The sequence below is a fragment of the Ochotona curzoniae genome, unplaced genomic scaffold (assembly GCF_017591425.1).
Source record: "Ochotona curzoniae isolate NIBS_2020 unplaced genomic scaffold, NIBS_Ocur_1.0 contig_66, whole genome shotgun sequence".
Taxonomy (NCBI): domain Eukaryota; kingdom Metazoa; phylum Chordata; class Mammalia; order Lagomorpha; family Ochotonidae; genus Ochotona; species Ochotona curzoniae.
The window spans coordinates 13,716,047-13,733,172 of record NW_024466512.1 but is presented as its reverse complement, the minus strand read 5'-3'; the positions used below and the strand labels follow the sequence as shown (position 1 = coordinate 13,733,172).

The window sequence follows — 17,126 nt, the reverse complement described above, 5'->3', positions numbered from 1 at the left end:
TAACATGAATAACTCCTCCAGAGGCTTGCTGCAAGATTAGATGAGATCTGGGAGGCCAAGCTGTTAGCACACAGGTGGCTCACACAGTTAGTGCTCAAAACATTTGCACCTTACACAGAAGGCCTTCAGAGAAGCTCTCTCGTGAGAACTTTGGATTGCTTCTTTGGAAGCTGTACTTTACCCATTAGGCTTTTGAAAGATCAGATAACCAGGGAAAGGGTGGTTACAGAATTCTGGTGGTGAAGAGTGGCAGCCTTGCTGAGGGAGGGTTTAAGGAACTTTGTCCTTTATGAGTAGAGGGATAAACTTCAAAGTCAGCTCTGCCATGTAGAAAGCTAAAGGTCAGGCAGCTCTCCTTTGGCCACTTTGTTCCATCACCCTTTCTGTTCTCCTGCTCAGCTGGGCCTCACATCTCCACCACTGCAAGGACACAGCGGCAGATTCAGCCTGCCATCCTCGCCCTCTCCTCTGCTTTCATTAAGGGCCACGCTGCCTGACTTTCTAAGACTTGGATTGGCATCCAGAACCACCTGAGATCCTTCCTCCCTAAGCACTGAACTGCCCCCACCTGTCTCAATGACTGCAGGCCTGTAAGGATTTCCATTTTTCCTCTCACTCCCACCTTCCTTCTTTATTCTCACCCAGAATGTTTGACATAAACATTGTTTTGTAGCTGAATCCAGTGAAGTATTTTAAAGTATCTGGAGGCTTAAAGTGAATCTGATCCATTCTAAGGACAGAGGTTTTCTTCAAAGAAGAAATTAATTTTCCTCTCCAAGGACCTCATTTGTTTTTCTGAGTGTGGAAGTATCACCCTGAAGTGGTCAGACAGACTCAAGTGCTCTGCCCGGCTCATCTTTACAGCATGCCCTGTATTAGCTGAGCTCTCTGACCAAGCTCTGCTTTTCAGAGATGCATTGCAGATCATCTGGCTTTGCAATGTAGCCTCAAATGATGAAAAACCAATGCCTGGGCCCACCTCCACCACTGTCACCCCATTGTGAATTACAGAATTACAGTGATGCAACCTCACTGAGCTTCTGTCCATCTGCAAGAACCATGGCCACTTTGCACCCAGTAAAGAGGTTCAGGTACAGTGGCCTGGCTCCTGTGGCTACTGCAAGTTTGGATGTTGAAGCTATTGTCCCCACTTGTAACTCCCAGTTTGCCAAGAGGCAGTCTGGAAGGATTTTTTTTGAACTGGCAGAGCTATATATAAGGACACATAAGGAGTCTATGAAGTTGGTTTGGTTGTAATGTCTGTCTTTTCCTGCTTTCAGAAACACACAGTCTTGATGTCTACTTCTAAAGGGTGTTAAGAGGCATTGTGAGCAGAGATGGTTGAAGAAGAGGTTCTTATCTTCCTATAAGCAAATAATTCCAGGTGTGACATGCAAAGTAGTGGCAAGGGAGGTATCACGGTTTGATGGGGTATGATACCTGTCAGGATGGATGGGTACCACTCCAGATAGATCTGAGAGACAGAGCCATTCTGATTGGAGTAAGAAAAGTGAGAATGTTTAACAAAGAGAACATATCTGACTGGCCAGATGGGCATCTCAGCAAAGAACAGAGATGTTTGAATACAATATGTTTTTATTGGGCCTTTTAAAGGAATGAGGTCCAGTACTTCCCACTCGTTCTCCTCCTATGTCTACCCTGTTATGTATAAAGGACTTCCTGGGTGTGAAATAGGTAAAAGCCCTTCCAATGTTTCATTACCCAGCATCATCAGACTGGGTAGCCCTCTTGGCACTGGGCAGAGAAGATTCTCCTGGGGTGCTTTCCTTGGGGGTTAACTTGGGAAGAGCTATAATGCTACTGGGGTATGAGCAGGACCTTGTAGTGTGAAGTGCCATGCTGCCTCCAAGGCTGCCTCATTCCTTCCTAGGGCTGCTTTGTTTTCCTCAGCTGCCTTTCACACACTTGGACTCATTTCTATCTTCCTACCTAACAGTGTCTTGGCTGCTTTCATGCTTTGTTGCAAGACTCTGGAACACTAATGTTTGGTATTCTAGAACTGTAGGATACCAGAGGTGTTGTTCCTTTGTCTTTAGAAAAAGAAGGGGAAGAGTTTACAAACTATTAGAGCAGCGGGTGTGCAAGGAGGTCCGAATTGTGGCCCCACACCATGGGCATCTCAATGATGAATGCCCTGAAAATGAAGGTTTGCACTTTTCAGGGGCTTCAAGACATTCCCAGTAGAAGAAATTTTTCTCTTGATTGGATTCCAAATGTATATATCTGGAAGTGGAGAAGGAGGGCAGGTGTATCTAGAATGAAGACAAGGTTTATCCAGGCATGATAGAGCCAGTCACGGCACTAGAATGCAGGTTTCTTCACCCAGGCCTCTCATCCAGTCCCTATGTTGCCTCAGTCAGCTATTTTACCCTTCTACGTCCCGAGTAGTCTCATGAATAAAATGGAAGTTACTGGATTGAGTGATGTCCTCTACACACCCACACTTATGCTCACATGGCTGTATATTTGCGATAGTGTGTGGCTTTAATACACAGATATCTGAAGGAGGAGCAGAGCAGTGAGTGGCAATACCTCCAGCTGTTGTTGCTGAAATTCTTCTCTGAGTTTGACCTGCTGTCTGGCCTTGAATAACATATCTATCTGTCTTTGATCACACAGTAAGTTTCATTTGCATCAGGTTGTCCTCCCAACTGTAGGATGCTGTAGTGAAGGCTGTCAAAGACACAGCACCACGCCCCCCTCCCCCGGCTTTTTTCTCTTTTCTTGTTTGTTTTTTCAAAAGTCATAGAAACAGGCAGGGCTCCCATGCATTAATTCACTTCCTATATGTCCACAACACCCAGGGCTGGGCCAGGCTAAAGCTGGGAGGCAGGAACTTAATCAGTTTTTCCACATGGGTAGCAAGGAAACAACCACTTGAGCCATCACTGGTGCCCCCCAACACCCCCCCGCCACAGGGTCTGCACTGGCAACAGAACCATTGTTCTTGAACTCAGGTACTTTGATGTAGGATGTAAGTATCCCCAGTGCTCTCTTAACTGCTAGGCCAAATCCATCCCTCACCTCTAAACCCCTTTTGATGCCTCAGTAGTTGGGGCATTTGAAATCAGGATGGTTGTGTGAAGCAGGAAGCTCCAAGTATGGTCCCAATGTGGACCCTAGACCAGAAGCATCTATATCACCTTGAACTGTCAGAAAATGCAGACTCTTGAGCCCGAACTCAAACCTACTGACTCAGAAACTCTGAAATGAGACCAGTAAATGATATTATAACCAGCCCTCCAGGGAACTTGACATTTATAGTGGTTTGAGTATCACTGGCATGGAACTTCTTTTTCTGGTGATATGGTATCAGCAGGTGTTCAGTCGATTACTAACTAACACAACCTACCATTGGTCCAATCAAGTAGTACTCATTCTCCCAGCTCTCACTGAACTGTATTTTCTTTAGCTACCTCTTAGAAGCCCTTTTCTTAAAGACAGTAATGATGGACTAGGGTCCTGCCAGCAAGAAATGACCTTGAGGAGTCAATACGTCAGACTTGGAAGAGAATTTGACCTCAGAAGATCTCTGTGTTCAAGTGCTAGTTACTCCACCAGCAGCAGTCAGCAGCAATTGATCTTAGCCAGCTAGCCAAATTCAGTAAGAAAAGGACCAGGCAGCACTTGCCTGCAATTCTCTAAGTCAGGTAGCCAAGTTTTCTGAGATCCAAGTTCACTGATGACCAGCATTCACTAACCACTACGATAGCCCTGCAAAGGGACAAAGGCACTAAAATGGTTGTCTGTGGCTGTGCCTGGCTGTGTGATTTAGGTGCTATCTTCCACCAGAGAAATGTCTCGAGGACTTCACCTAACAAATAGCAGATGCACAGAGCCTCCTAGGCCTCATCTCTCTCCATCATTTCTCTTTAGAAGGATACCTTGTAGTCTTCCCAGTTTGGAATCACACATGCTGGGGCTAACTTCAAAATGAACAGAGTGAAATGGGCCAGGCAGTGAACCAGGTGCCCTGCTAGGACGTGGGTGGTGTAGGCTGTACCCGTGGTTCTGCATTCAAAACACACCCCATTTAAGGCTTGCTCCTCTGTCAACACTACAGGGTTTAAACCAGTCAGCTTCGTTGGTTGTCCTGGAAGACATCTCATTCTGGAGAGAACTTTGGCCCCATCTAGCAGAAACCTGCTCTATAAATGCAGACCTCTGTTTTGGCCGACTCTTAAAATTACAACCAGTCAGCATAACTTTATTTTCCTCTCTCCCCAAACCTCAGGTACACTTTTTCACTCTTGTTATCTGGACCTTCTCTCTCTATCACAATCTCCAGGACCATGCCAAAAATGCAGACGAATAGCCCTATCACCCCCTTAGCTTTCCCTGGAGCTTTGGGCTTTATAAAAGGTTTCTCTTGTTAAATGTTTACTGTCTAAGCCAAGGCCTGTCTTTTTTTTTTTTTTCTTTCCTCTTAATCTCATTGCATAACAATCTCTTGTTCTGACCTTTTGCCAAATTCTGCACTTCTTACTGTCAGAGGTTACGATGAGTGTTTGAACAGGTAACTTCTACCTTTGAACCTTTATTGCAACAGGTTCAAAGTTTTCAGAGAAGCTTATTGGGCACTCTCCTGATGCTGCACAGTGGCCCAGTCCCAGAAGCTGGGGAAAGGGCAGGGGCAGCAGAGTGCCCATACAGTCAGCTGCGAAGGGAGCCTTTCCCAGCCCTAGGAAGTGAGAGCTTTCTCCCCAAGGTGAGTTGCATTCCTGTTGCCTGCTCTGTAGCGTATCTATGAGCTGTGGATGGAGATGGTGTGGAGGGGAAGAAGGTGGGATGCCTGTTGGTCTCAGCCTGTGGCAATCTTAGCATATGAAATTGCAGTTGATTCAGTAGTAATCTTGGCTGACTTGAGTGGGAGTCAGTGGAACTCTCAGCTGGGGAACAGCGAGGGACCTCTGAAACGCCTAAATGGTACAAGCAGTTGCAATTAGGAGAGGATGTTAAATCCACCAAATGCAAGGACACATGCTGAAAACTGCTCAAGGTTCAAGAAAAAGCTAGGGCGTGTGTCCCCTCCCTCTTCCATTCAGAAACGGCCCAGTGCAAAGAAGGGCCACTGGCTTGCTGCATAGGCAGACACTCCCATTCGGAAGCGAGAGGGGAAGCCAGCTTGCAGAAGACATTTTATGAGGTGGTGCTGGGGACTGAACAAGGGCCATGCTGTGGGTTACTTTGGCTCGCTGCCTCCTGTAAGATAAATGCCATTCGTATTTTATGGATCAACAGTGTGTGTTTGAACTGTTAAACAGTATGGCCCGAACTGAGCCATTAGGAAGTGTTGTGTCTAGTCCTGATGGGTCTATCCCTGCAGCGTGATTCATTAGGTGGAGTTCCTGGGTGTTGCCAAGCCTTCTGTTAGTTCCTGAAATCTTGGGGGTGTCACTCATGTGCTCACAGGGGTAGCAGGAATACAACTCTCATGGGATGCTGCATCTCTCAGTCCCGGAGAAAACCAATAAAAACAAATAGCTAAATAAAGCCTCAGCATCTCCTGGCCCGGAGCCCTTGCCTGGCCGGGAAAACATGCCTACCCAGTGGTGTCAGAGGGACTGTGGCCCCACGTCCACTCTGCCATCTTGCATTGTGCCCCGGAGAAAGCTGAGCTTCTGAAATGAGGCAGAAGCCAAACATTTCTGCAGGCAGGAGATGAGCTGGGAGATGAGCTCTCTTCTTTCATTTGCCCCCAGTAGGAGATCCCATAGTGCCCAGGGATCACCCCCTAGGGAATTCAAGGTACAACTCACCATCTTTAGGATGGGAGGATAGAGTATGGGCAGGGCTTTTCTAAACTTGTGTCTGGCTTTCGTTTCTAATTGTACTTTAAGAGGCTGGTGAGAAGCTCAGAGGCCAAAGGTTGGAGGCTGAGACAGGCGCTGCTCCATTCCAGGTGGTGTCTGTGAGCACCGGGCATGGGGAGCACCAGTAGCACTTGCTATTTTTGCTTCTAAGTGAGAGCATGGCAGCTGCCTAGAGAAGGTGGTTCGAATGAGACTGCTACAGGTCCTGGTGTGGCTGCAGGGTGCAAGGAGGCCAGAGGCATGGAGGCGAGGGCTGTGCCAAGGGGTCACCATGTGTGCTCAATGACTGGCTGTCCCAGGCATTCTTGCCCTGCTCATTTGTTTTGTTGACTTTGTCAGATGTGCTTTGGGGACTGAGACAGTCAGCTCAGAAGGAGGGATGGGAAGAGAAGAGGCGCCTGTGATGGAGCTAGGCGCTGGGGAGCCCCGTCCTGGAACCAGCAGACAGCAGCCTCATCATCCCTGCTTCTTGGACATCGGTGGCCTGCGGGGCGGAGGGGGGGTGGGGGGGGCTGGGTCGTTTAAGTCTGGTTTCTGGTGAAGGTTTGGAGGTGGTCAGCTGCAGGAGGATGGGAGGGTTTCTCTGATGCAAGCCGCCTGCTGTTTCAGCCCCCGGGGGTCGGGGTGAAAGGCTTTGAACACAAGCCAGGAAGGCTCTGGCCGGGACGGCTCTGACCGCTCCTCTCCTGATCAGAACGCTTCCACTTTCAGTTGTGAAAGAAAAACCAGGAAGTGAAGTCCCCGCGCACGAGCACGCTAGAAAGCTCAGGCATGGCGTGGCTCGGCACAGCTCAGAGCAGGGCAGGGCCGGGGACTCCCTGAGCCCGCGTGTTCTGCCTGCATGGATGCTCCGAAGCCACCCGGTCCCTGGAGCGTGCCAGGGACTTGTGTGCCTGGAGAAACGCGGAGGTAGGAAGCCTCATTTGCTGGAAACACCAAGTGATTCACCCACCACAGGGTAAGGGGATGTTCTCAACAGGATTGGGGATATTCTCAACTTTTAGGGGTCTTGTGAACCTCTGACTGGAACCCGGGGCAGGGGAGGGGCTCTAAACACCCCAGTGTAATCAAAGAAGCTTGGAATCTCAAGCTGGTTGCGTCCCCTCTGCACTTCATACCCTGCTCTCTTTAGGGGCCACTTTAAACCTGTGGTGTCCGGGGAGGTAAGGGAGAGGAGGATAGTGGGGGTACAGATGGAGCTGCTCCTCTCCCCTTTTCTGGAGGTGAGCTTCACCGTGGCCCCTGTTTGTGGGCTCATGTCCCCTGCATTGAGTGGGGCTTCCTTTCATCTTCATGTTGGCTGCATGTGGCGAGAGCTGGCTGCTGAGGCTGCTCAAGGGACAGACTGGTGGGATGGTTTCTGAGGGAACCTGGGTGTGTTAGAAATGGCTAGTCACTGTGTTAACCCTTTCTGGTGGCCTGAAAGGTAGGATAGAGTCTATAGCTCTGACCTGTAGGGGGTTAATGTTCTGTTGTAGGGGCACAAGTATTGTTTTTTTAAAAAATGACGTTAAACACCGATTTTCATTTAAAAAGTAATTGAGGAGTACCACCTGCCACTCAGTATCATGGGGAAGCTGGTTCCAAGATCCCCTGAGGATGCCAACATCCATGGATTTTTAAGTTGTTTGAATAAATCTAGATAGCATTACATACCTCTTCCTACAAACTTAAAATAACCTCTGGATTAATAATAACACCCGAAACAATACAAACACTATTCAGTAGCAGTTACAGTACACTGTTAAAGGAGTGACGGCAACAGAGAAAAGGCTATACAGCTTCCACGCTGTTTTCAAATACTTTTAATCCACAGCTGAATGAATCCATGGGTGTGGAACCTGTGGACGGCAAGAGCTGACTCTGTTTTTTTCTGGATCTCTTCCTCAGTATTCTAGCATGGAGTGGTGGTCTCCTCTAACTGATAGGTATTTGAGGGGCACAAAGCAAGTATCTTGGAAGAGCAATGTGTGACTTAAACTTTGTGGGTATTGCTGGCATGCTAGACATAATACAAGCAACTAAGGCATAGACAAAACAAAAATCAGAAATGCAGGTGCTTATAATTTAAGTGTGTCCTGTAGATCATAAATTATATAAATAAAGCATGTAATACAGGGTATATAAAAATACATTGGTCACGAAGATTCTGGAAAAACTCTAAGGGAGTCAGACTCAAGATCAAAATGTCAAATTCAACTCTTTTTTCAGATTTTATTTTTATATGAAAAGCCAAGTTACAGAAAGGGAAACTCTTTCATGTGCTGGTTCACTCCTCATATGGCCACAATGGTCAGAGCTGGCCTGATCCATAGCCAGGAATCAGGAGCTTCTTCTGGGTCTCTCACATGGATGTAGAGGCCCAAGGATTTGAACCATCCTCTGCTGAATTGGAAGTGGAGCAGCTGGGAAACAACCCAGGGCCCATATGGGATGCCAGCACCACAGGCAGAGGCTTAGCTTGCTATGTCATGGCACTAGCCCTGAATTCAACTACTTTTCAAATAGCACTTCTAGGACCAGACAATGTCTCAGCCAAGCATTTGGCTAGATTCTGATCTAAGAGAGTCTTTTCTCCCAGTCTTCTGGAGGGTGTGCCGTTCGTTCCTAAGCATTATTGGCATAGTGGAGCCACGGGGGTAACAAAAGAGGTCACAGGCCAAGGAAAGAGAGAAGGAAGATGAACCCCATCCAGTACCAGCACACAGTAGGTCTCTTAAGGCAGTCTTTGGAGGGGTGTTTCACTCTTTTACAGCTAACAGTGTAGATTCAGGAGAGTTATAGCACCAGCCCAAGGCCACAAGGCAGCAACCATTAAGCAGAGCCCTGTCTACCCAACCACATGTGAGGTTTAGTTTTTTTTTTTTCTTCAAATTCCCTAAAAAGCGTAATCTGTAAAAGCATTTTTCATGGATGGTGACCCACAAGGGAATTCACTTATTTTCATGCTGCCAGGTTGACGTTTTTCCAGAGCCACAAATGTAACCACTATATTTCACTGAATTCTCTCTTTAAATTTTTACTTTTCTTTAGAAGGCAGGGGGACAAAGACAGGCACAGACAGAGATTCCATCTGCTAATTTACTCCCACAAATACCCGTTACAGTGAGGGCTGGACCAGGCCAAAACCAGGAACCAGGAACTTTCTATGGACTCTCACATACCTTACAGGGACCCAAGTACCTGCTACTTTTGAGGGTGCACATTAAGGAATCTGGGTTGGAAGTGAAGGACAGACACAACAAAATAAGACAAAATATAGGCATTCCAAGCCATGACTCAACCACTCAACCAAATGCCCACTCCCCGTGGAATATCTCTGTTGGTCCTAATGTAGTACATAAGCCAAAGAATTAGAAACTGATAGAAATTCTATTTGAAATGTTCTTCCAACTCAATTGCATAAAGTCAGAAAGCAGACTGGTGTTTTCCAAGGATTATGAAGGGGGGAAATGGGAAATGGCTGCTTAATGGGTACAAGGCTTCCTTTAGGGTGATAAAAATGTTATGGAATCATATAGAGGTGTTAGTGACAAAACATTGTGAATGTGTGAAGTGCAGTTGTCCTAAAATAACTTCATGTTAAATGAATTTTACCAGAAAAGAAAAAAAAATACTCCCAGTCTCTGAATCAGGTTGCATTCTGAAACCCAGATTTGGCAGTTGGATTAGAGATCAAAAATGCAGCCTTACACTTTTTTATTACATATGCCTAGCCAACAGGTGCAAGTGGGGCACCACCAGGTGCAAGCAGAAGCAGCTCCATGCCTGACAGAATCCTGCAGGGCCAGTGTAGCCCCGCTCTTTGTGAGCTCAGTCATCTTGGCTCACACCACATCTGCTGTGAATATCTTATTTGTTGATCTGTTTCTTCTCTAGGTCACAGTGCATCTGAGGTCAGACGTAAACTCCTCTTCCTCCTGGTACAGAGCCTGATATTCCCTGTGTTCCAAGTTCAGGCTATTTGCACAAACAAACATGAGTTTGGGAGCTTGGGAGGTCAGACAGCACATTAGGCCTGGTATCAACCCTCTTTGGAGGAGCTGATGGTACATCTCCGTCTTCATGTGTCATTCTAAGAGTTGTGAGATCATGAGTGGTTTGTGGGAGGAAGTGAGGGTTGGAGGTGCTAGGTCAGAGATAGACCATGTTCCCTCCAAATAGCTTTGTTTAAATAGAAATGAGGAGCTGTTAAGACTTGCACATGTAAATGGGAAACCAGCTATAGTACAAAGATCAAGACCAGCCATCTCTTCTCTTTAGGAACATCTCATGATAGAATGTCTGATACTAACAAGAACTTGAAAATGGAAATAAATGGAAGAGGTGAAAGAAGTTAGTTTTAACTGAGGACTTCTTAGGCGCCTGACAGCATACCAGAGTTTCTGCATATGGAATCCTTCTGAGGTAGGGTTTACTAGCTCTGCCTATAGCCACTTCTGTGTATAGCTGAGGGCCACTGATACCCAGGGTTATTAGCTGACTATACCCAGAGGCAACTATCAGTGGAAAAATTGCTCTAATACCTGAAAAGTCAATGATTTGCAATAAAACCTGTTGCTTGCACTTCAGATCTGGTGATGCTTGGCCATTGGTCAAGCCTGGTAGTACAATGGCTGATTCTGCAAAGAACCAGGTCATGAAGGCCTCTTTCACAACCTGTTACATCACCTCTTCATTATCCTTGCATGAGTGAGGAGAATCTAGTACTTTGCTTCATCTATCTTTTTACAGACCTCTTATCAAACCCAGTGGACTTCTGAATTGGCTCTAATGACCTCATAATTCTCTTGGTCAGCAGCAGTCTTTGGGAGTGTTTATCAACACAAAGGTTTCCAGTTTAGGGATGCTGAACTGTAAATCATTTGAAGCAATGTTGTGGATTAAAACTATATCTTCCCAGCACCATCCTATGACTGAATCCTCTTCCACCTAATAGACAGCTATCTTACGGTGTCTTAATGAAATGAGTTAAAAGGCCCTTAGTACTTGACTTAATAAGTGCTTTTTTCTTAAATATTGTCCAGTTCAACTTGCCAAAACTTGTCTAACTTCAAGGATCTTGGTGTTTGGAGTGATTCCAGTGCTGTAGTGCTACAGTGTCTGCACCCATCCCAAATCTTGTGTCATTCAACTTTCTTGGAACTTTTCTTTCCATCCCACCCCCCGCAACATTTCCCTGCCCCAAGTATTCCACTCACCCCATGTTGGTGCCTCCAGCCACATTCTTCCCTTCCACTTTGATGCACCCAACCCAGTGTGCTAAAATGACTGTCCATGAAGAAAGTGGAAAGAAGTAACTGCTGAGAAAGGTGAGGTCCTAGGTGGACTCTCACTAGCCATTGGCATCATCATCCTTGATTGGCCCTGGAAAAGAGATTATTGCTAATAAAAGGATCAAGGAGGACCTCCAGTCCTCACTGGTTTCTCCCTTCTTTGAATTCAGAATCCCATTCCACACACTAAATCATTCAGTGATATTAGTCTGGACCGTTAAATCTTTGGAGGGAAGGAGCTATATAGTCTGTCTGTCCCTCATCACATATGGCACAGGCTAGACACAGAGATCCAAGATCTTCATTTGCCTTCTTGATAGCTAGTAGGTGAACTGAAGGTGCAGAGAGCAAACATATCCCTTGCCAACACATTAGTCTGCCAAGTTTTGCCCAACCTGGGAAGCATCCCACAGGACACTAGTCTCAAACTCCTGTGCCTGTGTAGGGAACTCATTGGCCATGTGGGAAGTCTAAGTGTGCTTTCATTGTGCTGTGATGTTCACATTCATGCACTTAGTGAGCCTGACCTCACTCAGCTGCTGCCTGGTGTGAGCCCTTTGGGGTGGCATTCCTAAGAGAAGCCTAAGTCAGTCCTGTCCCCTTGGTGTCTCCTCCATGACCTTCAGCAGACTCCACTCACTCTCTGGCTTTCCCTGAGTTTACACTAAGGGTGAGCAGAAAGAACAAGTGATGCAGTAACCAAGGACTATCCCTGCATCTCAGATGCCGAAACAGAAGGAAGTCTAGATGCTAGGACGGCATCAATCAAAGATGCTTACAATTTGGGGATCCCTGTTCCCACAGAGCTGCCCACCATCAGAAGATACTGAGACCCAAACCCAAGGCAAGAATAAGCCTTTCTATGTCCCACAAACATCCAGAGCTGTGGTCCCTGTAGTTCTCCTGGTGGGGTTTAATTTGGCATGGATACCACCGGTGACCATATCACCAACTCATGGCATATGATTGCTTGTTTGTGGGCCAGGGATCTTGTCCCACAGCTAAGCCTTTCCTTCCTTCTCTGTCACTCATTGTTCAATTAGAGAATTTGGATACAGCCTAGCAATTGGGCTAGGAAAAAAAAAAAGATGTGAGAGTTTAATGTTAGAAAAAATGGCCAAATAATCCTTCCTTTCATGGCTTAAAAAAATAATACTGACCCTTCATGTGTGTTGTTAACAGAGCTCCCTTTGCTTATGCTGTTTCCTTGCTCTGCTGGCTGAGTCCTCGTGGATTTGACAAGGAGACCAGTTTCCCCACTTGCTTGAGAAAATCCCCCAAGGGGCCTGGTCACATGGCCATTGTGAGATGGTGGCCTGAGCACCCGGCCACTGTTGACTGGCTGAGAAGTTATCTGCCGGCTCAGAGTTCAGGATCTTACATCAACCTCTCTTCTCAACAACTTGCAGTAAATATTGAAAGACACACTTTTGTGGCTCCCTTGGCTCTGTGACTTAGCCTTTACCTCTGGTCTGATTTCTTATCTGCTGGATAAGTGAATGAAAAAGTTAACCTCTCAGAGCTGCTGGCCTGACTGGATTGCTTGGCAGCTGCAACACGTTTTACACAACCGAAGTGCTTAGAAAAGGTTGTATGTGTGGTTTGGGACACAGAAAAACTGGGCTTGTGGACATGAAGCTGAGGAGTATTCTCAGAGGTATTCAGGGGGAATTCCACCAACCAGGGTGGTAGAACTTTCTAAATAAGCCACCTAAATTGAAGGTAGGACAATATGGAGTATCCATTTAATTGCTTGCATTTTTGTTTATTGGGTTTTAAATTTTATTTGTTTGAAAGGCAAAGAGAGAAACAGAGATCTCCCATGCACTATTTCACTTCACGAATGCCTCAACAGTCAGGGCTAGGGCTGGAGTCAGTCATGTTGAAGCCAGGAGCCAGGAACTCAGAGACCCAACCACCACAGCCATCTTCTGCTGCTGCCCAGCATTCACATGAGCAGGGCGCTGGACTCTAAAACAGAGCTGGAACTCAAAGCCAGATACCCTGATGTGAGACACAGGCTTCCCAGAAGACACTGTAATGGCCATGCCAAGCTCTTGCCTCTCATTTTTTTAAAGCACCTGACAGGTGACTCCATACTATCCCATGTTTTAGATTGAACTCCAATGTTAACATTCCTAGTGGAGTTTGAACTGTATTAAAGCTCCTTGCCCTGATGTACCCCCATCCCCTTCCCCTCCTGTGTATTGTTGCTGTTGTTCCATAGCACTCAATAACCTAATTGTTATATTCGAACCTCATAATGCTGGGATGATGGCCAGGTGTTCATGACTACTATTAGCCTCAACACCTGGAAAAATGCCAGATGCACAGCCAAGCCATTCCATATCTTTTGACTAAACATCTGCATGTCCAAAACTTTCTGGAAAAAGTTCCTGATTTTACCTCCCCACCTGTCTTTTTCTATGAGAATTAAGACTTTCAGAAATAAAATATAGACAGATCTCATCCCAGTTTGGAGCATGATGTGCATTTTCTACAATTCACATCCCGCCACCCCCACCCTCCCACCCCCCCCTCCCGCCAAGATTTGGTTCAAAACAATACCTTTAGATCTGCCTTATTCTTTTTCCTGGCTACTCAAGAGTTCCATTGCATACAAGCATTATAATTTACATGACTATGCACTATCCAGGAAGACTTTCCTAGGCTCTTATATTAGTTTGGGTGGTGATGAACATAAATGGCTGATACCCGAGACCTTGTGCAAGGGCAGTCATTGGGAGATATTTGTATTGCTACTTTTCAGGTACAACGCTAGACACAGAGTTAGTTGCTATTCCAGGTCACAAAGAGTATGACCAAGTGGGTTTGAGCCAAACATGACCCAAGAGCCCAAATCCCTAATGAAGGCTCTCCATGACATTTGTGATGCACTGTAGTGAGCTGATATGTTTACACAGGACCAGTTGTTAGTAGAAACACCGGTCAGGAGTAAACATCTTGAGCGTGTTAGGCATCAGTAGACACACCTTTGTGAACCTGCATCAGACACTTGCACAATAAACATTACATTTTGCACTAATGGGGAAAGAGTCTTCTCCCTGAAATTTGCATTAAAAAAGTTATAATTAGAGCTCAACATCTTTCACAAATTTTAAGTAACCTGTTTATCTTACTGCAAACCTTGTGGCCATGCACTCTGTTCTTGCTTCATGAGCTTGCGCTGTGTTTTTAAAGGCTTGTATTTGGTTTTTGAGTTCTAAGCATTCCTTTGTCTATCCGTATATTTCACACGTTACCCAGATTATGTTGTCACTTTGATGCCTTTTATCTAAGACAGTGTGTTTTTTTTAATTTAAGAAAAATTAGTGTATTCAAACTACCAGCACTTCACTAATTTTAGATTTTATGTCTATCTTGAATCCAATGCCAACATTTTAAAAATGATTTCATGCTTTTGCTTGGATTTTCATTGGATTGTGTTTCAGTTTTTGATTTATCTCCAATTCATTTTTATTGTAGGAATAAGACAACAAACAACTCTGTATTTTCTCTCTGTCTAGTTGTCTCCATTTATTACGAGTGGAAAAAATCTATTTTGATTTGGAATGTAGGTTAGTACATGATAATAGCATCCACTGGGTGCATTTCAGGATTATTTTGTTCACTTCTGTTGTCTATTCATGACTAATAGAAAACTCCCAGAACTCTGGAGTCAGCTTTCAAACTGGACATTGTTTTCCTTTCTGCTGCCTACCTAATTTCTGCTATTTTTTCAAAAAGGTTTTGACTCTTTTCATAAGTTCTGTTTTTCTGGATGAAGTTTTGAATTGATGTTTTAGCTCCCAAGAAAATTCTATTGGCCTTTATCCTGCTTGCATTCAGTGTATGGATACATGTAAGCAGACAGGGCCCTTGACCTTGTCAGGTGTGTCTTTCCATTGTGCAAGCCTCCCCTCCAAACTAAACTTGTTACATGTGAACGGTATATATTTATCATTATATACACTATTGTGAATGCATCTTTTCCACGACTTTCAAATGAGTTATTTGTGTGAAATATAGAACAACTGCTGACTTTTGGGGGCACTCGCTCTATTCATTGGCTGTCTTCCTGAATTATCTCAGTAATCAGGAGAAATAGAAAGTACTACTTACCTCTTATTCCCTTAGAGGTCTAGAAGAATTTTCCTTTGACCTGTTTTTTGTTTTGTTTTGTTTTCATTTTTAATTAACATGACTACAGGTTTTTTGGCTCAGATTTAACTTAATAACGACTCATTTGCTCTCTGAGTCATTTTAAATAGCCTGGCAGAGCTGTGATCAGCTCTACTGGCAACAGTGTTTTTCTGTATCAGGTATTTCTCTGATCAACAAGCCAGTTTGCACCAAGCTGTGTTATTACTTTTTGTCCTCTGGTGGAAGAAAACTCCATGTGATGGAGAAAAGTCAATTGAGGTGTAAAGGAAGATGAAAAGTCTCTAAGCCCCAACTCCAAGGAAACTGGATGAAGGGCCTGGTTAACATGCATTTCCCATTAAGGAAATGATGACCAGATCCTTCAGGGAGTGGCATGATGCTATTGCAGTGTAATATCCTTCTGACATTTTGCTGTCACCTTTGAATTTGTCTAGAAATTTTGGCTATGTGGCTAAAGACTGTGATGTAGATCTCCAAAATTGAGGGTGAAAAGAATTTAGAGAAAATAGTCATGGGGGCTGGGTTCGAAAAACTGAAGCCCACCCGAGACCGCAATACACCATAGCCTGGATAACACAGAGGCCCCTTTGAGAACACTGTGACATGAACAGACTTGTGTGATATGATCTCTAGAAGAGAATGCTTAACTCATAGCAACAAAGAACGTGTTAACTAACCACCTGTGATAACTTGGGGACACTGGTCTCCCTTTCAATGAGCTCTCTTTTGCTCCAGGATGAGCCCATACATGCAGGAGGACACAGAAACAAATTTTAAATCCAAGTAAACGCATCCCTCTCCTGCAGGAAGATTTTTTAAAACTTATAATTGCGGCTTATATCCCATCACTGTAGTGAAAATAATTAGTTCTCTAGGCAGACAATTTTCCCTATTGTTTTTCTGAATTCAGAGCCCCAGGATAACAGAATAATTTATTTCTTGGCTGGAATTTCTGCCGACTTAATCAGTGTGAATGACTTTATCCCCATCCTCCCACTTCTGACATTATAAACTGGTTCCTAGTGTCCAGATGTGTATTAGAAATTGCCTTTCCACCATCTACCACCATTAAGCCATACCCTACCAAAATATTGCTATGGCAGGTGCCTCTCTCAAGATTCTGATGACCTGAGATTTCTTTATTTCACAGATTTTCACTGCTGGGAAAAATGAATTAACTGGGGATATTTAGAGCAGATGATGCAGAACTAGAAAACCAGTTATTTAGTCAACAATCACTTGTTAAAGTGCATTATGTGCTGAGCACGGTGCAGGCCTGGGAAATCCAGCTGTGAAACAAAACAAAATACCAGTTCTGATTAGATCACCAGTCGTGAGTGATAACGCACCAAGAGAATTTCAGATAGTGCAGAGCAGCCTGGAGAAGAGACGGGCTGTGGCTATAGAGGAAAGAGCGATTCTGAGGAGGGCGATTGGAGGATGTGGGATGGCCCTGTAAGAAACAGACAACTTTCCCAGAGCCAGGTAAGGGGCAGGTGAGGCTCTGACTGCCATGCAGGGAGGAAAAACACAATCTTTTTTAAAAAGAGACACTATCAAAGCAAAAGGGTCTTTAACCTCAAGATTAGCCTAAAGGATTCATACTAATAAGCCAAGTTGACATCATCGTTAGAATGCAACGGGGCATTTAGGGTCTTCATGAGAACTACTGGGGGCAGGCCTTATGACGCAGCTGGTTAAATCCCCGCTTACTCTGCTGGTATTTAATGTGGACACCAGTTTGAGACCCAGCGGCTCCAGTTCTGACCCAGATCCCCACTAATGTGTCTAGGAAAGCAGTGGGAGATGGCTTATAGTACCGGGTCCCTGCACCCTTGTGGCAGACCCAGAA

At 45.1% G+C, this 17,126-nt stretch overlaps 1 protein-coding gene across 5 annotated transcripts in view; it reads left to right on the top strand.

Annotated features, from left to right (window-relative positions):
• Positions 1–6,520: 6,520 nt before the first annotated feature.
• The window catches only part of ACSL5 (acyl-CoA synthetase long chain family member 5), a 40,866-nt gene continuing 30,260 nt past the window's right edge, over positions 6,521–17,126 (top strand). For 2 of the 5 annotated variants that reach the window (XM_040992113.1, XM_040992112.1), the window contains exon 1: positions 6,521–6,743. In XM_040992113.1, the coding sequence (XP_040848047.1) occupies positions 6,680–6,743 (64 nt within the window). In that variant the 5' untranslated portion in view covers positions 6,521–6,679. Of the gene's footprint in view, positions 6,793–10,097; positions 10,242–17,126 lie in introns of all 5 variants that reach the window. The other 3 variants (XM_040992115.1, XM_040992116.1, XM_040992114.1) reach the window with 3 other exon arrangements.